The following is a 15483-nucleotide window of genomic DNA, read 5'->3' as shown; positions in this document are numbered from 1 at the left end:
TGGAAGTTCCTTCTCCTATTCCTTGAGGAACTGAGTCTTAACTTTTACATCTTGCTGACTGTGCAAAGAGCACCAAGGGAGATGAGTGCCACAGTGAAATAAAACCCTGTCCTCTCTAGCTGTCTTCACCCCATCCCAGGCTCAGAACACACAACTGGTACCATCTCCTGGGAGAGAGCGTGGGTGGCCAGCGGCCGGATCCCTCCCTGTGGTGCAGGAGATGCTTTCATCGTGAGCTCCATGCTCTGTATTGCGACTGCAGACCTTCCCGTCAGCCTGAGATCGTGGGGGCTGCTCGTGCTGGTGCAGGGAAGAAGAGGGGCTAATGTGGGCCTCTGACCAAGGGGCAGTAGCTGATATTTGAGTTCCATGTATAGAAATGTCTGATATTTTCTTCAGGGGAATGTGGACTAGAAATAATCAAATTATTGTGTTGTATATTCATTGCCTGTGACACTGTCCCTTAGGGTTTGTAAAGTGCAGGTGTGTATGAATTGGTATGCTACAAGTTAAAGATAATAAATCAGATGCATCTCTATACTGTACGCTTTGATCTACTTGTGCTCTGCTGAGCTGTTCTTCTCCCAGCCAAAGGGAGCCGGACTCTGTGTGATCGTGTACATCCTGTCTCCTTCCCTGCTCCATGTGTGCACACCAGCTGCATATTTTACTTTAGAAATGGCAAATTTGTGTCAGAAGTTCAGCAGTTAAAATGATGATTTTACCACATCCTGCTTGCACAGGAGGCTTATTTTTTAAAAAACTGATAAGTTGAGTCCTCTAGATTTTGTCAAAACAAAAAACAAAGCAAGCTATTTAAAGCTGCAAAGAGGTTTGGACTCTCGCACTATCGGTTAGCCACTTTGTCTCACAGTGCACATATTTAATTTAAAGTGAAAGCCTTGCAGGCTGCTCCTGTGCTACCTGGACCACCCAGCTTCCTGTGATGAAAATCTGAAAAATACTTTCACCATTATGTTAAGAAAGAGCTATGGGGTTTTTTTCTTGGTTAGCTGGGTTGGATTTTACTGAGGAAGGATTATTTTTTCATTAATTCGGGAAAAAACATTATACAGTACCATTTGGTCCAATTAATAGGTGGAACTATTTCTTCACAGTAAAACATCTGAACACATTAAAACAATTGTGCCAAATATTCACATAGTAACTGCAAGACTTTCCCATGTGCAGTGGTACTTAAGGGAAAGAAGCCAATCAATCTGGTAAGCAATGTGGACGCTCAATAGCGAGGAGTGGGAGACATTGACTGTTACTGTGTTAAATGAAAAGAAATAAGAGACGTTGCTCATAATGTAACAAGAGGCATAAAATGTGCTATGCAAGTCATGAGCAAGGTGCAAAGAATTTAACAGATGCTATTTTATTTAAAAATGCAAGGTACTGCAAAATAATGTTAATGCTGGATTTCAGGTCTTTAGACTCAAGCAGTCATTTTTATAAAATCTGATTTTATGCGGTGTAATCAGTTGTTGCTATTCATGTTATTAATACATACAAGCTACAGCACTTTGCCTTTCAGATATTTCAGTTGCACAGAGCAGGCCTTGGTGCTTATACTGGGAAGTCACAAATATACATAAATGTCATTTGGCCTGAAGTGAGAAGACTTCTGTTTTGTTACTAATGTACCATTTCAGCACATAACCTTTGAGAAAACCGTGTTGAGTGAAGCGATGGACAGTGTGTGAGAGGCAACAAAACAGTGAAAACTGGAACCTTCTGAGGTTCTGTATATCATGGTGTGATTGTTAACCTGCTCACGAGTCAACAATACTGATTTTGTCTTTGTTCTCTTGTAGGAATGTTTACCCTTGCAGAAGTTGCATCGCTTAATGACATCCAGCCAACTTATCGGATCTTGAAACCATGGTGGGATGTATTTATGGATTATCTAGCCGTTGTCATGCTAATGGTTGCTATTTTTGCTGGAACCATGCAGCTGACCAAAGACCAGGTGGTCTGCTTGCCAGTTTTGCAGTCTACTGTAAATTCAAAAGCACAACCCGGGACAGCAGGGAAGGCTGACTTCACCACTGTTGAAACAACCACTGGTCAAGGAGAAGACACGTCAATGAGAACGGTTTCCTTCGGAAGTGCCCCTACTGTAACACCTGACGTACCTCTGAGCGGAGCTACCTCTTCTCAGTACCAACCCACCGAATCGGGCCAGGAGCTGAAGAAGGAGCAGAAAGATTCTTTGGGCCGTAAAACAAATTTGGATTTTCAGCAATACGTGTTTATTAACCAGATGTGCTATCATTTGGCTCTTCCTTGGTATTCAAAGTATTTTCCCTATCTTGTTCTCATCCATACTATCATTTTAATAGTCAGTAGCAATTTTTGGTTCAAGTATCCCAAGACTTGCTCAAAAATTGAGCATTTTGTGTCTATATTAGGGAAGTGCTTTGAGTCCCCTTGGACTACAAAAGCATTGTCTGAAACGGCATGTGAGGACTCTGAGGAGAACAAACAGCGGTTAACTGGCGCCCAGTCCCTGCCCAAGTATGTTTCCACTAGCAGTGACGAAGGAAGCCCGAGTGCCAGCACTCCCATGATAACAAAGTCTGGCTTCAAATTTTCAGCTGACAAACCGATGATCGAGGTTCCCAGCGTCACTATTTTAGATAAGAAAGATGGTGAACAAGCCAAAGCGCTGTTTGAGAAAGTCCGTAAGTTCCGGGCTCACGTGGAGGACAGTGATCTGATATACAAGCTCTATGTTGGCCAGACTGTCATCAAGACTGTCAAGTTTATATTTATTCTCTGCTATACTGCAAACTTTGTCAACACCATTAGTTTCGAACACATCTGCAACCCGAAAGTGGAACACCTGATTGGCTACACACAGTTTGAATGTACACACAACATGGCTTACATGTTGAAGAAGCTGCTTATCAGCTATATTTCCCTCATCTGTGTCTATGGTTTTATCTGTCTCTACACGCTCTTCTGGCTGTTCCGAATACCTTTGAAAGAGTATTCCTTCGAAAAGGTCAGAGAAGAGAGTAGCTTCAGTGATATACCTGATGTCAAAAATGATTTTGCGTTTCTCTTGCATATGGTAGATCAGTACGACCAGCTGTATTCTAAGCGATTTGGTGTCTTTTTGTCAGAGGTAAGTGAGAACAAACTACGGGAAATTAGTTTGAACCATGAATGGACTTTTGAAAAGCTGCGGCAACATGTTTCCCGCAATGCCCAGGACAAGCAAGAGTTGCATCTCTTCATGCTGTCGGGGGTCCCCGATGCGGTGTTCGATCTGACGGATCTGGATGTGTTGAAACTGGAGCTCATTCCTGAAGCGAAAATCCCACCGAAAATTTCCCAGATGACCAATCTTCAGGAGCTTCATCTGTACCACTGCCCCGCGAAGGTTGAGCAGACCGCCTTCAGCTTCCTCCGGGACCACTTGAGATGCCTTCATGTGAAATTCACAGATGTTGCAGAAATTCCTGCGTGGGTGTATTTGCTCAAAAACCTCCGTGAATTGTACTTGATAGGCAACTTGAACTCTGAAAACAATAAAATGATAGGGCTTGAATCTCTCAGAGAATTGAGACACCTTAAAATTCTCCACGTGAAGAGCAATTTGACCAAAATTCCCCCCAATATCACAGATGTGGCACCACATCTGACAAAACTAGTCATTCATAATGACGGCACTAAGCTTGTGGTACTCAATAGCCTTAAGAAAATGACTAATGTTGCGGAGTTGGAACTGCAGAACTGTGAACTGGAGAGAATTCCCCACGCCATCTTCAGCCTCTCTAACTTACAGGAACTGGATTTAAAGTCAAATAGCATACGCACAATTGAAGAAATCATCAGTTTCCAGCACTTAAAAAGATTGACTTGTTTAAAGCTGTGGCACAATAAAATAGTCAACATTCCTTCCTCCATTACCCACATAAAGAATTTGGAGTCTCTTTATCTTTCCAATAACAAACTCGAATCCTTACCAGCCGCAGTGTTCAGTTTACAGAAACTTAGGTGTTTAGACGTAAGCTACAACTCCATCGCATTGATTCCAGTAGAAGTAGGTTTGCTTCAAAATCTGCAGCATTTTCACATCACGGGAAACAAAGTCGATGTTTTGCCGAAACAGTTGTTTAAATGTGTTAAATTGAGGACTTTGAGTCTGGGACAAAATTGCATTACCTCAATCCCAGATAATGTTAGTCAACTGGTGCAGCTGACTCATCTGGAACTGAAGGGAAACTGCTTGGACCGTCTGCCAGCCACGCTGGGGCAGTGCCAGCTTCTCAGGAAAAGCGGGCTCGTGGTGGAAGATCACCTCTTTGATGCTTTGCCCTCGGAAGTTAAAGAGGTGTTGAATCAAGACACCAGCATTCCCTTTGCTAACGGGATTTAGGCTGAGGTGAAATGCTCCGGTAGCTGACTTCCGAACGGCAAATGCTCAAAAGTATGGCAACTGTGAAACCATGTGTTTTTAGAAAGCAGAATTCCTTGGAAAGCAGGACTATTAGCAGGATTAGAAGAGGTGTAACCGAGTGTTCAATGTTTGCAGTGTTTTAAAAGATTATTTCCAAAATTTGAGACGATAAAAAAACCTTAATAATCTCAATTCTTTTTTCCTTAAATTGTTTGTAACTTGGATGCTGCCGCTTTTGAATGTTTACAAATTTGCTTGCCTGCTTAAAGTAAATGATTAAATTGACGACCTTTTCTTACTATGCAAGTTATTCTTTAAGGTCCGGATTTACTTTAGTGCATTACAGGGGGGAAAAAAAACCAAGGATGACTGTTGTATGCGGTATGGTTCCAACACACATGTTGGTGTGTTGTTAGTGTTCAGCCATCCTCAGCAAATGAAAACAGTTTGGCTGTGCTTTGAACTGCACCAGAACCACCATTTTCCTGCATCACGGTATGTGGTTTCCATCCAGCCGAGTGTGTTTGCCTTCATTCTTCATCCTCAAGGCCCCATGCTGTTGGGTGAGGTTTCTTCTGTGGTCCAGTGTGCTGCTCCTCCTCACCAGCAGAGACTGGTCCCGTTCCCCCAGCTTGTCTCCCGCCCAGCTTCCGCAACACTCCTCTGTCCCACGCAGCAGTGGGTGGTAAAAGGGAGAATACTGCCACTTGGCTTTCTAGTTGGGGATAGTTTTGATATTTGAACTGTTTTGCAAGGTGACTTCGAAAGCCATTAAACACCAAGTGACTTTACTGCTCATGTTTTGTTCCTCTTTGGTGTTCTCATCTGGGAAACTCAAGGCGTTTTATGAGCTGGTGATTGTTTTGTTTCACGGCCCTTACTTAGGAGCTGGGGTGTCTGCTCAGTTTTCTAGACTAATGACAGAGACGTGAGAGTTACGATTTACCCAAATGTGGTTTAGCTTTATTACCTGCTGTGGTGTGTCTTCTACACCTGGGCTTTAACCACAGGACCACCCTTCCCGCTCACCCCAACCCAAGTAACTGGATGTTTTTGAACACTTCTGCGCTGTTAGAAAACTCTGTGTGCCAGATAAGTCATCAAATAAAGGAAAAAGCAGACAGCAGTGACCGTGGGATTTTTTTTGGTTGGTTTTTTTTTTCAGTGATGTTTTTTAACCAAGTTTGCATTGCCAGAACCATTAAAGAAATATAATCCATTAAATCTGTAAAATCATCAGTTGTAAATCTTGGCCATTTACATTCCATGTGTGCAGAAAAGAAGTACTATGCTGGGAGATGATTACACGATTACTCATGGTTTAAACACAATTCCCTATTGTAGTGTGGTCAGGACTGAACTAGTCTGTAGTTCAAGGGACTGTTCTCACACAGAAATCCTCATGCACAGCGATTTCTACTGTAACTTCACCAGAGCTGCCCTCACTTACACCACTATTAATGAGGGGATAGTTTGGGCCTGGGGGCATTGAGCAGTCGGGAGCATTTCAAATACTGCTCTTACAAATCTTGCACATTTTATTGTTAATCATTTACTGTTAGTCATGCTGGGAGGGCTGTTCTCAGTTGTAGGTAGCAGTCTCTGAATACATACCTGCACCGTATGTTTAGGTATGTCAGAAGACCAGTTTATAAATTGTGGTTTTCCCACTTCTTTTGGGGATACAGTCTGTTTTCCACTTGGTAGCAGGTAGTAGACTTGGGATGTTGTCAGTTCTGCAACACCAAGTCACAGGTTTGGCAGAATACTTGCAGTTATTGACCTGTCCTCCACTGGGAAGTTTAGTACTAATCCTCAGAGTATTTTGTTTTTAAGTAGAAGTTAAGGTTGCAGTGGGTTATTTTTTATTTTTTTTAAGGAACTCTTTCATGTGTTTATTTTTAGCACATAGATCACTTTAAAATTGCTGGACTATTGACTCTTCAGAAAAACAGTGGAAAATACTATTGGCGTATGCTTCATATTTGCTCTTGTGTCTCACTTCAGCTTCCAAGAAACTGTGTGCAGGAGGAGGAAGAGTTGGAGAATGAAAAAGTGATTAAAAGATTTAGAAAATTAGTTCTTTTTTTCCCTTATTTTAGTAGTGGAGTTGTACAGAATGCGGCCGTGGATAGATCCAGCTTTTAAAAGCTTTTTTTTTAGTGCTCCCGATTCTCCTACTGTCCCTATTGATGTTCAAAAAAAATAAACCCCTGTGCACTTCATATGAGTGTGGTATACATAAATTAGACCACTGTTTTGACTAGTTATTAGCCAATTGTACTTCTTTAGACAACTTCCTCTGAAGTAGGTATTGTTAAAGTTAATTTCAGGCTTGTGATACATGCTCAGCATAGACTCCACTCTTGATTTCAGGAGAGCTTTCTCCGAGTGGGGAGGAACTGCTCATCATCCCCATGTCACCTCCCTCCAGTCCCTCCTCTTCATGACTCTGTATAATGTTCCTATTTCTTGCGTGTCAACTGACAGAGTCTTGCTTTAAAGTCTTGAAAGTTCATCTCTTTTCCATGTAAGGCATGTGAAATATATTTTGCATTTCTATTTGATTTAATAAATAAGATGTTTATATCTTCCTCTAATCTATTTTTTTTTTAATGGGGAAAAAAAGTGTGTTTGCATAGTAAAATCTGATTCCACGTACCTTATGCTGAACTTGTCCTGTGGTGCCTATACTCTAAGAAGGAAGAGGTGTAAGTCACTGGTCCCAGTAAATCCTGTAGGTATGTCTTCTAACTAGAACACAGGACTCCATGATAGCTTTATTTTGGTTGTGTGTTTCTGTGTTGGTTTTGGTTTTGTGTGTGGTGTTTTGTTTTTGTTTGGGGGTGGTGTTTTTGTTGTTTGTTTTCAGTTTACATAATCTAAATGACCTACCACTGGTTTTATTTGGCTAATGAAATGGAGTTTTGCAGAATATATGTATAGCCCCAAAGAAAAATTACTGTGTTCATTCAAATGAGAGGAAGTAGGAAATTGCCCATTCTGTTTTTGCCTGCCACTGTAGCACATTTCTGTGAAGACCCTTTAGTTTTCCAATAAGTTGTCCTTTTGGAAGATGCTTTCCTGTGATGCCACCAGAGCTGTGGCTGTCCTGAGCAGCCATTAGGGAGGATGCTGACACTTGGGAAAGGCTCTCTGCTGCTAAATAAATGGCTTTGCAGTCTTGAGCTGCCCTCTCCGGTAGCAAAGGGGGAAGCCCGGACACTGTAAGTTATGTCTGGTTATGGTGGATCCATTTTGTGTCCTATATTTTTAATAAAAATCTTACAGAAATAGCTTTTCTGTATACTGTGTTTCTATGGATGTGCACAGAAATTAGTGGTGTGTGGTTATGCGAAGGCAATGGGCTAGACTGTGATTCCTTGAAGTCAGATCAAACAAATAAGGTGTTGCTACAGCTGAGGTGTTGATCATCATCCTGATTTCTTTCAGGAGCAGATTTTTGCTTTCAGACTTCTTGGTTCTTAAGAGAGGGAGCTGTGCAGGAACCTGACAGTCCCGAATGTAGCTCTTCTGCAGCTTGTGAACAGAAAAAATACGGCTTCTCATGGGTCTGTGGGATGTGAACCCATAAGGGTGCTAAAGATGAGAACCAAAGCCTTGAAATTTGCTGAGGCATCCAATGCTGATGGCAGAGCCACAGGGCACAGTGGCAGCTTCTCTGGGCCACTGTCCCCGCCGTGGTGGGATTATTGCCTGTGCAACAACTGGCTCCTAACACGGAGCACAGCACTGCTCTTTGCTCCAAAGCAAGGAGGCAGGCTGAACCCATAAGAGCGCCAGACCCATGACTTGAGACCTACTGTTGGTTTTGGCACAACCTTCTCTTCAACTGGGAAAGAGGAGATTAACAAAAATTTACATTTCCTGTCTATAAATTGAGGGTTCTTTAATGAAGGTAAAATGCATGAATGATTGTGAAGAACAGAGATCCTGTAGAAATGAGGTCATTTAGGGAGATTCGGGAGACACAGGCAGTCTCCTCATTAGCTCCTTGGCAGAGCCCTATCAATGCGTTTTTAATGTGTGATCCCAGAACAACTTGATTTAGACAGCAAACTGTCATAGACAGGACTTAAAGGTATCTCAAGATGCTTTTAAGCCTGCCACCCTGCCTCACACAGAAATAAGGTTCCCTAACTTGTTCCTGACTGATGTTTGGCAAGGTGTAGGAATGGGTTAGACAGTGATGGAGATTCCAGCCTCCCTAGGCAGGCTGTTGTTCCCTTAATTGTTTTCCACCTTGAAGAAACACAGATGGCCAGACAGCAGCTGCTGATGGTCCATTTAGACCAAACCAAATGATTAGAAGTGTGTTGTATATTTGCTTGCAGACATGCAGACAGAGACAGGCTTCTGTGGGGGGATGCATTGCATCTGAAGCAGCTTGGCATGACTTAGGTTTGGGATTCCCTTGAAAATAGCCCTGAGGGACAGCCAGCATCACTTTGGTTATAGATGTGGTGTGAAAAGTTGCATTCTCCAATGTCAGCAAGGCCATCCGCAACCACGGTGCAATGCTTTGATGGCTGATCTGCCTCATCTTGGGCTGGTGGTTGACATCCTTGCCCTTGTAAAGCTGAGCAAAATCTGGGTGGTCTGTTTGTTCAGAAAGACGTTTTGTGAAGGCATTTAAATAAAATGTTTCTCAAGCACGATTGCTGTAGGAACACGCAAACTGATCTTTAAGATTACTACAACTGAAAGAATTGAGACAAACTCTCTAGTGTGTTTAACCTTGGCATTAACCCCTTGCCTCCCACTATGAATTGACAGAATTGTTGCATGAACTACTGATTAGCTTACAGGGCTCCCTGAATAATTGGCACTTTTAGCACTACAGCTGAGTTCCCAGTTCACGCTGTCCACTTGTGCTTGTACAGTGTGTTCAGCACTTAAACCAAAGGCATCAAACATTGATGTTGCAAAACGCTGCGGGCTTATGCTGTGACCAGTTTCCCAGGACAGCAAATCATTCCCCATGTTGCCGAGGGGAGGGAAAGCTGTGTGACTGAGTACAGTTGTTCCTGTAGCAAAGATGAGGCTTTAGAATTAAGCTCAGAAACAGATTTTCCAAGCTGATTACAAACACACGCCCATTCCACGATAAAAGTCATAAGAGATGTCGTTTTTGGCAGGGAGATGCTGAAAATAGTGCCTGTAACTCAGCCAGGCAGGGGTGCAGAAGTGGCAGCTCTTTAACGCTGCACATCAACACAATACAGCTCAAGTGAGGATCTTTAAAACCACACGCACTGGAGTTTGGCCAGGCTGCATCTCTGTCCCTTCCCTGAAGAGAACAGCCCCGAAGCCCTTTTGCAATTACTACAGCCAGGACCTTTGTTCTGTCTTGCCTCCAACAGCACGTTGCCCCCGTGATGCTGGAGGTAATGTAGGGTTATTGGTTTAATAATGACTGTTTGGGAAGAATGCCATCTTCTAAATTACCACCACAGTTGCTTGCAGGAAGTCTTCCAGCACAGAGCAGGTCTGTTCCCATAAAATGAACACCATGTGCCCATAAACAACAAAATCTTGAATTGGGATTGGGTTGTGTAGACCATTAGGAATAAATGCATGAACATGTTGCTGTTCTGCTAACCAGTTCTGGGTAGTTTTGCTGCTTCAGGTGGTTTGTAAAAGTAGATTATAAGATCTTTTCCCTAACACCATCCTGCAGTGTCTCTGTAGCTGATGTTGCTGGCGTGGGGTGGGGTGGGGTGGGGTGGGCTGGCTGGTCCCAGAGGGTGCTGCTGGAGCTGCCCAGCAGAGCTGGGGTGGACAAAGGTCTGGGCACCGTAGCCACTGCCAGCACCCTGCAGAGGCTCCCTCTGCTGAGGCAGCCAGATTTACATTGCTCCTTCTGAGGCGTCACGTATAGAAGATGCCGCATGAGATTGTGTCCTTAGCTACAAAATAAAGGGCACACTGTTGAATGCGACCTGTTGCCAAGCGATATGTCTGAAAGATGGGGATCATGATAATAGGAGGAAATGCAGAATAAGGAAAAAAAATAAAGCCATAAACAGTCTTGAGAGGGTGTAGAACCTCCACCCCCAGACTGAGATTTCAGAAGTTCGAGAAAGATGGTATAAAGTCTGGAGTGCAATTTAGAGCTGCTCCTGCCTGGAGCCGAGCTCAAACCCTTGAGGCAAACTAGGACGTTTTTTTTTCCCCCCGTTTTTCCTTCTGTCCACCGTGTCTCTCAGACAGCGCCTCAGGGTGCCTGCGCCGTTGCTGGTGCTGTGCTCCCACTCCTACTCCCGCGCACACATCTGTGATAAGCTCGTCCCTGCAGAATGGTTAGTGCTTATCCCAGCCAGCACAGCTGTACCCAGGCTACCCCTCTGCCCTGGCTGTGTGCTCGGCTGCACTCTGTGGGGACATCCCGGCTGCTGTTGGGGTACAGAGCTTAATCTTGGGGCTGCAGCTTACCCTGTGAAAGGATTCTCCCTCCTCCGGCTGGCGGGCAGAGCTCTGCCAGCATGGGGAGGCTGATGCTCCCTCCCGCCCCGGGGCTGCTGCGTGGCAGTGATGCAGGCGTTGACACTGGGGCTGGTGGGGCCCTCTCCACCACCAACTCTCATGCAGCCCTGGGGAACTGCACTTTTCCTGCAGCCCTCCAAGGAAAGGGCTTCCTAACATCTTCAAGTTGTGATTTCCATAGGCATCCCCATGGCTCTGGCTGTCGTGTGTCCTAACAGGTCTTTGTTGGAAATAGTGTTGTGTGTTTCTTATCCCATTTGTAAAGGATGCAGAGAGCACCTGATGATTGTCACAGCTTCCTCTGCAGTCTGTGCTGCTTCATCACCCCTTCCATACTTTTCTCTGCGTTAGGTTATATCTCTTCCTTCAGCCGCTCCTCATGTGGTGTTTGAGCGTGTTTATTGCTCTCTCCTCAGTTCTCTCCATGTGTCAAGTTTGGTAAGATCAGTGATGCCTGTAATGGGCTGAGGCCTCCCAGCACAAGCCTGTTGACCCTGGGGACATCCAGCCGGAAACTCCCCAGGAGCAACTCTTCACACTGAGCCTGGGTTGCCTCGCCTGCTTTCCCCCGACCAGGTGGCCTGCAGAAAGCCTGGCCGTCCCCTTGTCCTCCATGGGAAAGGGGTTCATGTTCAGTTCTGCAAGGTGACTTGGTCTGAGGGCCGAGCAGGGGAGAGTGGCAGGGTGTAACACGGCCTCAGAGCACCTCTGCTCAGGGGCAAGTGACTGCTGCTCTTGTTTGCTGTTTGACTTCTCTGAGGTCCAGGGGATATATCTGAAGGTGGTAGTTGGTCTCAAAGCCCTCCAGACTCTTGTCTATCATGAGAGTTTTATTGTGGACTTCTTCCCGTGCTGTAGCTGCAAGGATAGTGCTATGGATGCAAAATGCAAGTGGAGACTCTGGGTACAGACCCAGGTCTGTGGGGCTATAATGCACAACAGCTGGAAAACAGATGCCACACAGGACCAATTAAAACTGGGAAATGTGCTTAGCACAAATCAAAATCCAGCTGGGTTGTAAACTGATCCCGGTCAGTATCGATATTTACATGTATTTGAGACCTAACAAAATGCAACTTGATCTCACACAGGAAAATCAGGTATGTTTCTAGGCCATCTTTGTGCTAGAATTCAGTTAAGTAAATTTGCTTTAAAAATGAGCGTGTTAAATGGGGTGTGAGGTGGCACAGTCCCTACAAGCCAGCACTAGTGTGGATGAGTAATTCACACACTTAGTACTTGGGAAAGTTCTTCACACCTTCAAAGCTATTTTTGCTGATGAGATGGCTGAATCTGTGTGCCCCTCTCACCGCAAATTTCAGCCTTCACACAGAGCATGGATGTTTTCCCCAGGTGCTGGTGGTCTGAAACCACAGTGTTCCCCGGCCATTGCTGCAGGACAGAGGTGAGCTCCAGGAGGCCACACAGGCATCCTGTAAGAACCCTTTAGTGCATCCTCTCTCAAGGGCCATTCAGTTTAGGACCAGTAAAGCTGACAGGCTGTAGTTTTGAACTAGAAATGTACAGAAGAGGCTTTAATTAAACCATTTTTCTGAATTAATTAAAAGACTGCAAAACGATCATGCAGACAGCAGCGCTGCATCATGGTTTGAAACCTGCCTTTCTCCTCCACACCAGGCGGCTAAGCTAAGCTTGGCCACCTCTTCCCCAGCAGAGCAGGTACACTGCCAGCTGGGATGTCTCTGCAGGGGTTACCCCACAGAAGTTCATCCACAACAAAAGGTAAGTGCATCTTCAGAGGAAGGCATTCCAGGTTACCATCCCATATAGACGAGGTTCTTGTGCCCGTGGGGCTTTGTTTATCTTTATGCTTGTGTTGATCAGCCTTAGCAACATGTTTAACTCTGAATATATTCGTTTAATTACATGCTTTAACCGTTCATTATGGTGCTGCTAATTACTTACTCCCTCCAGAGGAGCTCGGCAGCAGACGGTGTGGAGTGTGAAACACCAGCGAACAGCCTGGGTGGGACCACTCAGTGGGTCCCAAAATGAGTGTTTTGGCCTTGCAGTCTGCTGCTTTCACCTCACCAGCTAAGAAGGGGCTTGGCGGAGACCTCAGAGATCCAGCATTGCTGCAGTTTTGTTAGGCTGCAATCAGTGCTCCTGAAAGCCTGAAGCGCTGCTGCTATTCTTAGCAAAATGTTGGCAGTGTGTTAAGCTCTGTGCAAGACTTAAGTTTAAAGAAGTTTAAAGGATGAACAGACAGATGCAGACTGGACATAGGGACTGTGCATTATAAAACTATGGCAGTGCTATGGGATGTGGAAAAAGGTGTGTAGGTGCTGGTTCTCCACTTGTTATCGTGCTGGCCACAGCACTTCTAGTGTTTAGCAGCTATCTGGCTTCGGCGCCAGCTGGTGCTCCTTGGTGTATGAGACTGGAGTGGGCTGGGGCAGCCGGGAGGGACTCCCTGTGCTGGGATGTGCTATAGGTTTTTGTAGTCTCAAGAGGATGCAAAGGAAGTTCATGGGAGAGAACTCCAGGGAGAATTAGTGAATACATGGAAACCACCTCTGCTGTGGCACAGCCCTGGCTTTTGCCCCGATCTTCCTTTTATCTGCAGCACCTCTTTTGGCTGCTGTCAGAAGGGGAGGCGCTCTGAGAAAATGCCCTGGTGGAGAGCAAACAGCCACTGTGTGCTGTGTGAGCCCCCTTCCTCCCCTCCCAGTGCACCATGGCTACAGCATCTGCTCATGCCCTGGAGCACAGCAGTGCGGCTGCTAGCCATGGGCACAGCTTCGATTCCTCCATCGTGACAGCTTTATTACAGGCTGCTTGGGATAACTTTCTCTAATAGAAAAAACTAATTTATCTGTCCTTCTCTGCCTCGCTTTTGTCCATCATCCACAGCAAATACCCCTTTTGCTTTTTCCAGACCAGGCTGTGGTGGTGTCTGGATGCAGAGACACCACCTGCTTGAAGGAAGACGCATTACTCCTTGGTGTAAGCTACAGCCTTTGATAGATACTTTCTTGGTTGCGTCACACCAACAGGCCCAGACCGCGGTACGTGCCCCAGATGCCTGGGGGGCTCTTTGCTGGCAGCAGCCCCTCTCCCTCCTTACCTGTGCAAGATGCCCCGTTGTTGCTAGTTGCTGAGAAGTCTGAGCTTGTACAGCCCCCGAGAAGCTGGCCCACAGTGTGGGGTCCTGGGCCAGAGACAGGGAAGGAGTATCAGGCACTGCTGGCAGAGGATACTTGAGTCCCACACGTACTCACGCAGCAGGACAAGGGACTGCCAGGTATCCCCCGTCCTCCCTGATCTGTGCCAAGGACAGGGGCGTGCCCTGGTCCGACACCCAGAGGAGAGGAAGGGACAAATGGATGGTGCTTGATTTTTGCTGATTTTGTGTCTCTCCAGGGCACTGTGGACAAAAGGACCCACAAGGGGCTCCTTCACCTGGCCTGCATGCTGGGGGTGTGCTGCATTTTGGGGCAGAGAAAACCAAGCTCTTTGGAGCTGACTTTTAGATGCAAATGTGCTTCCAGCCTGACACTGCTCTCCTGGAGCAGTTGCTGTGTTTGGAGACACAGCTCTTGGTTACCTCTACGAGTTCTCAGACAAAGGCAGTGGCTAAATGGCTGTCAAAGGCCAGGCTGGGGGAAATCTCCTGTTTCTAACATTGCAGGGTTGAAGTCAGGCACAGCTTGTGTGATTAATAGGACGATTACAAGAAGTTTGGAACTGTTCCTAACACATGACAAGAAGCAAAGAAATCCTGGAGTTCAGCATGCTGACTGTTCACAGGGCTGTTCTGCCTCTGCGCTGCTCAGCATCCCAAGCTCTGTCATATAAAGGGTAGGGTTAAGTGAGCTCCAGTGAAACCACCCTCCAAGAAACCTGGGATGCTTCTCAGAGCTTGAACATTAGCTGGGACAGAGGTGAACTCTTTCTGCCCTGCCCCCTCTTAAAGAACTTCTTTCTGTTCCCAAAACATGTATTCTCAATTCCTTTGGCTTCACATCCAAAACAATTCTAAGCTTGTTTCTTCCAGATGCCTCTTTTGAAAACTGCAGACTTGAGCCATTGTGCATGGCAGCTCAGATTCCAACCTTCTAAAAGTCTGACAACAATCTCTGCAGTCTTTATTTTCTCTTCCCTGTGGCTTGGCTTTTGTTTGGGTTTTGAGCTTTTTTTTCCTGGTAGATTTTTTTTTTCACAGTCAGGCTGACAGGGGCCTATAACAGCATTATTGGACTAAAGGACATATGGCATTTGGAGTAGGCTTTTATATGTTTCTGAATCACAATTATTTCCCTATAAGAAACCAGAGGCTGTCCCGGAGCTGCTGAAATGAATCACTCAGGTGAATGTTTTTTTCTTCTTTTTTTTTGCTGCCAATTAGAAACAGTAAAAAGTCTGGATAAATTCTTCCTCCCTAGTAAAATCTGATGCAAAACTTCTGCTGGTTTGGAGGAATCGTTCTACCACAGCACCCTATCAGTATCTGGGGATGTGCTGGTTTGGCTGAAATGAATTTTCTTCATGCATTTAGAAACTTTTGTTCCTAGTAGCTAGCTTTTGGTTTGGATTTAGTT

General features: G+C 45.3%; 2 protein-coding genes across 4 annotated transcripts in view; both read left to right on the top strand.

Moving 5' to 3' along the window:
* The window catches only part of LRRC8D (leucine rich repeat containing 8 VRAC subunit D), a 42845-nt gene extending 35837 nt beyond the window's left edge, over nt 1-7008 (top strand). For all 3 annotated transcript variants that reach the window (XM_021292313.2, XM_021292316.2, XM_065071168.1), the window contains one exon: nt 1821-7008. In XM_021292313.2, the coding sequence (XP_021147988.2) occupies nt 1823-4393 (2571 nt within the window). In that variant the 5' untranslated portion in view covers nt 1821-1822 and the 3' untranslated portion in view covers nt 4394-7008. The remainder of the gene's footprint in view (nt 1-1820) is intronic.
* Nucleotides 1-15483, top strand: part of ZNF326 (zinc finger protein 326) — an 89094-nt gene that overhangs the window by 35835 nt on the left and 37776 nt on the right. The window lies entirely within an intron of this gene.

The sequence above is a fragment of the Columba livia genome, chromosome 8 (genome assembly GCF_036013475.1).
Source record: "Columba livia isolate bColLiv1 breed racing homer chromosome 8, bColLiv1.pat.W.v2, whole genome shotgun sequence".
In the NCBI taxonomy this organism is placed as follows: Eukaryota; Metazoa; Chordata; class Aves; order Columbiformes; family Columbidae; genus Columba; species Columba livia.
This window is presented reverse-complemented; position numbering and strand designations above follow the sequence as displayed.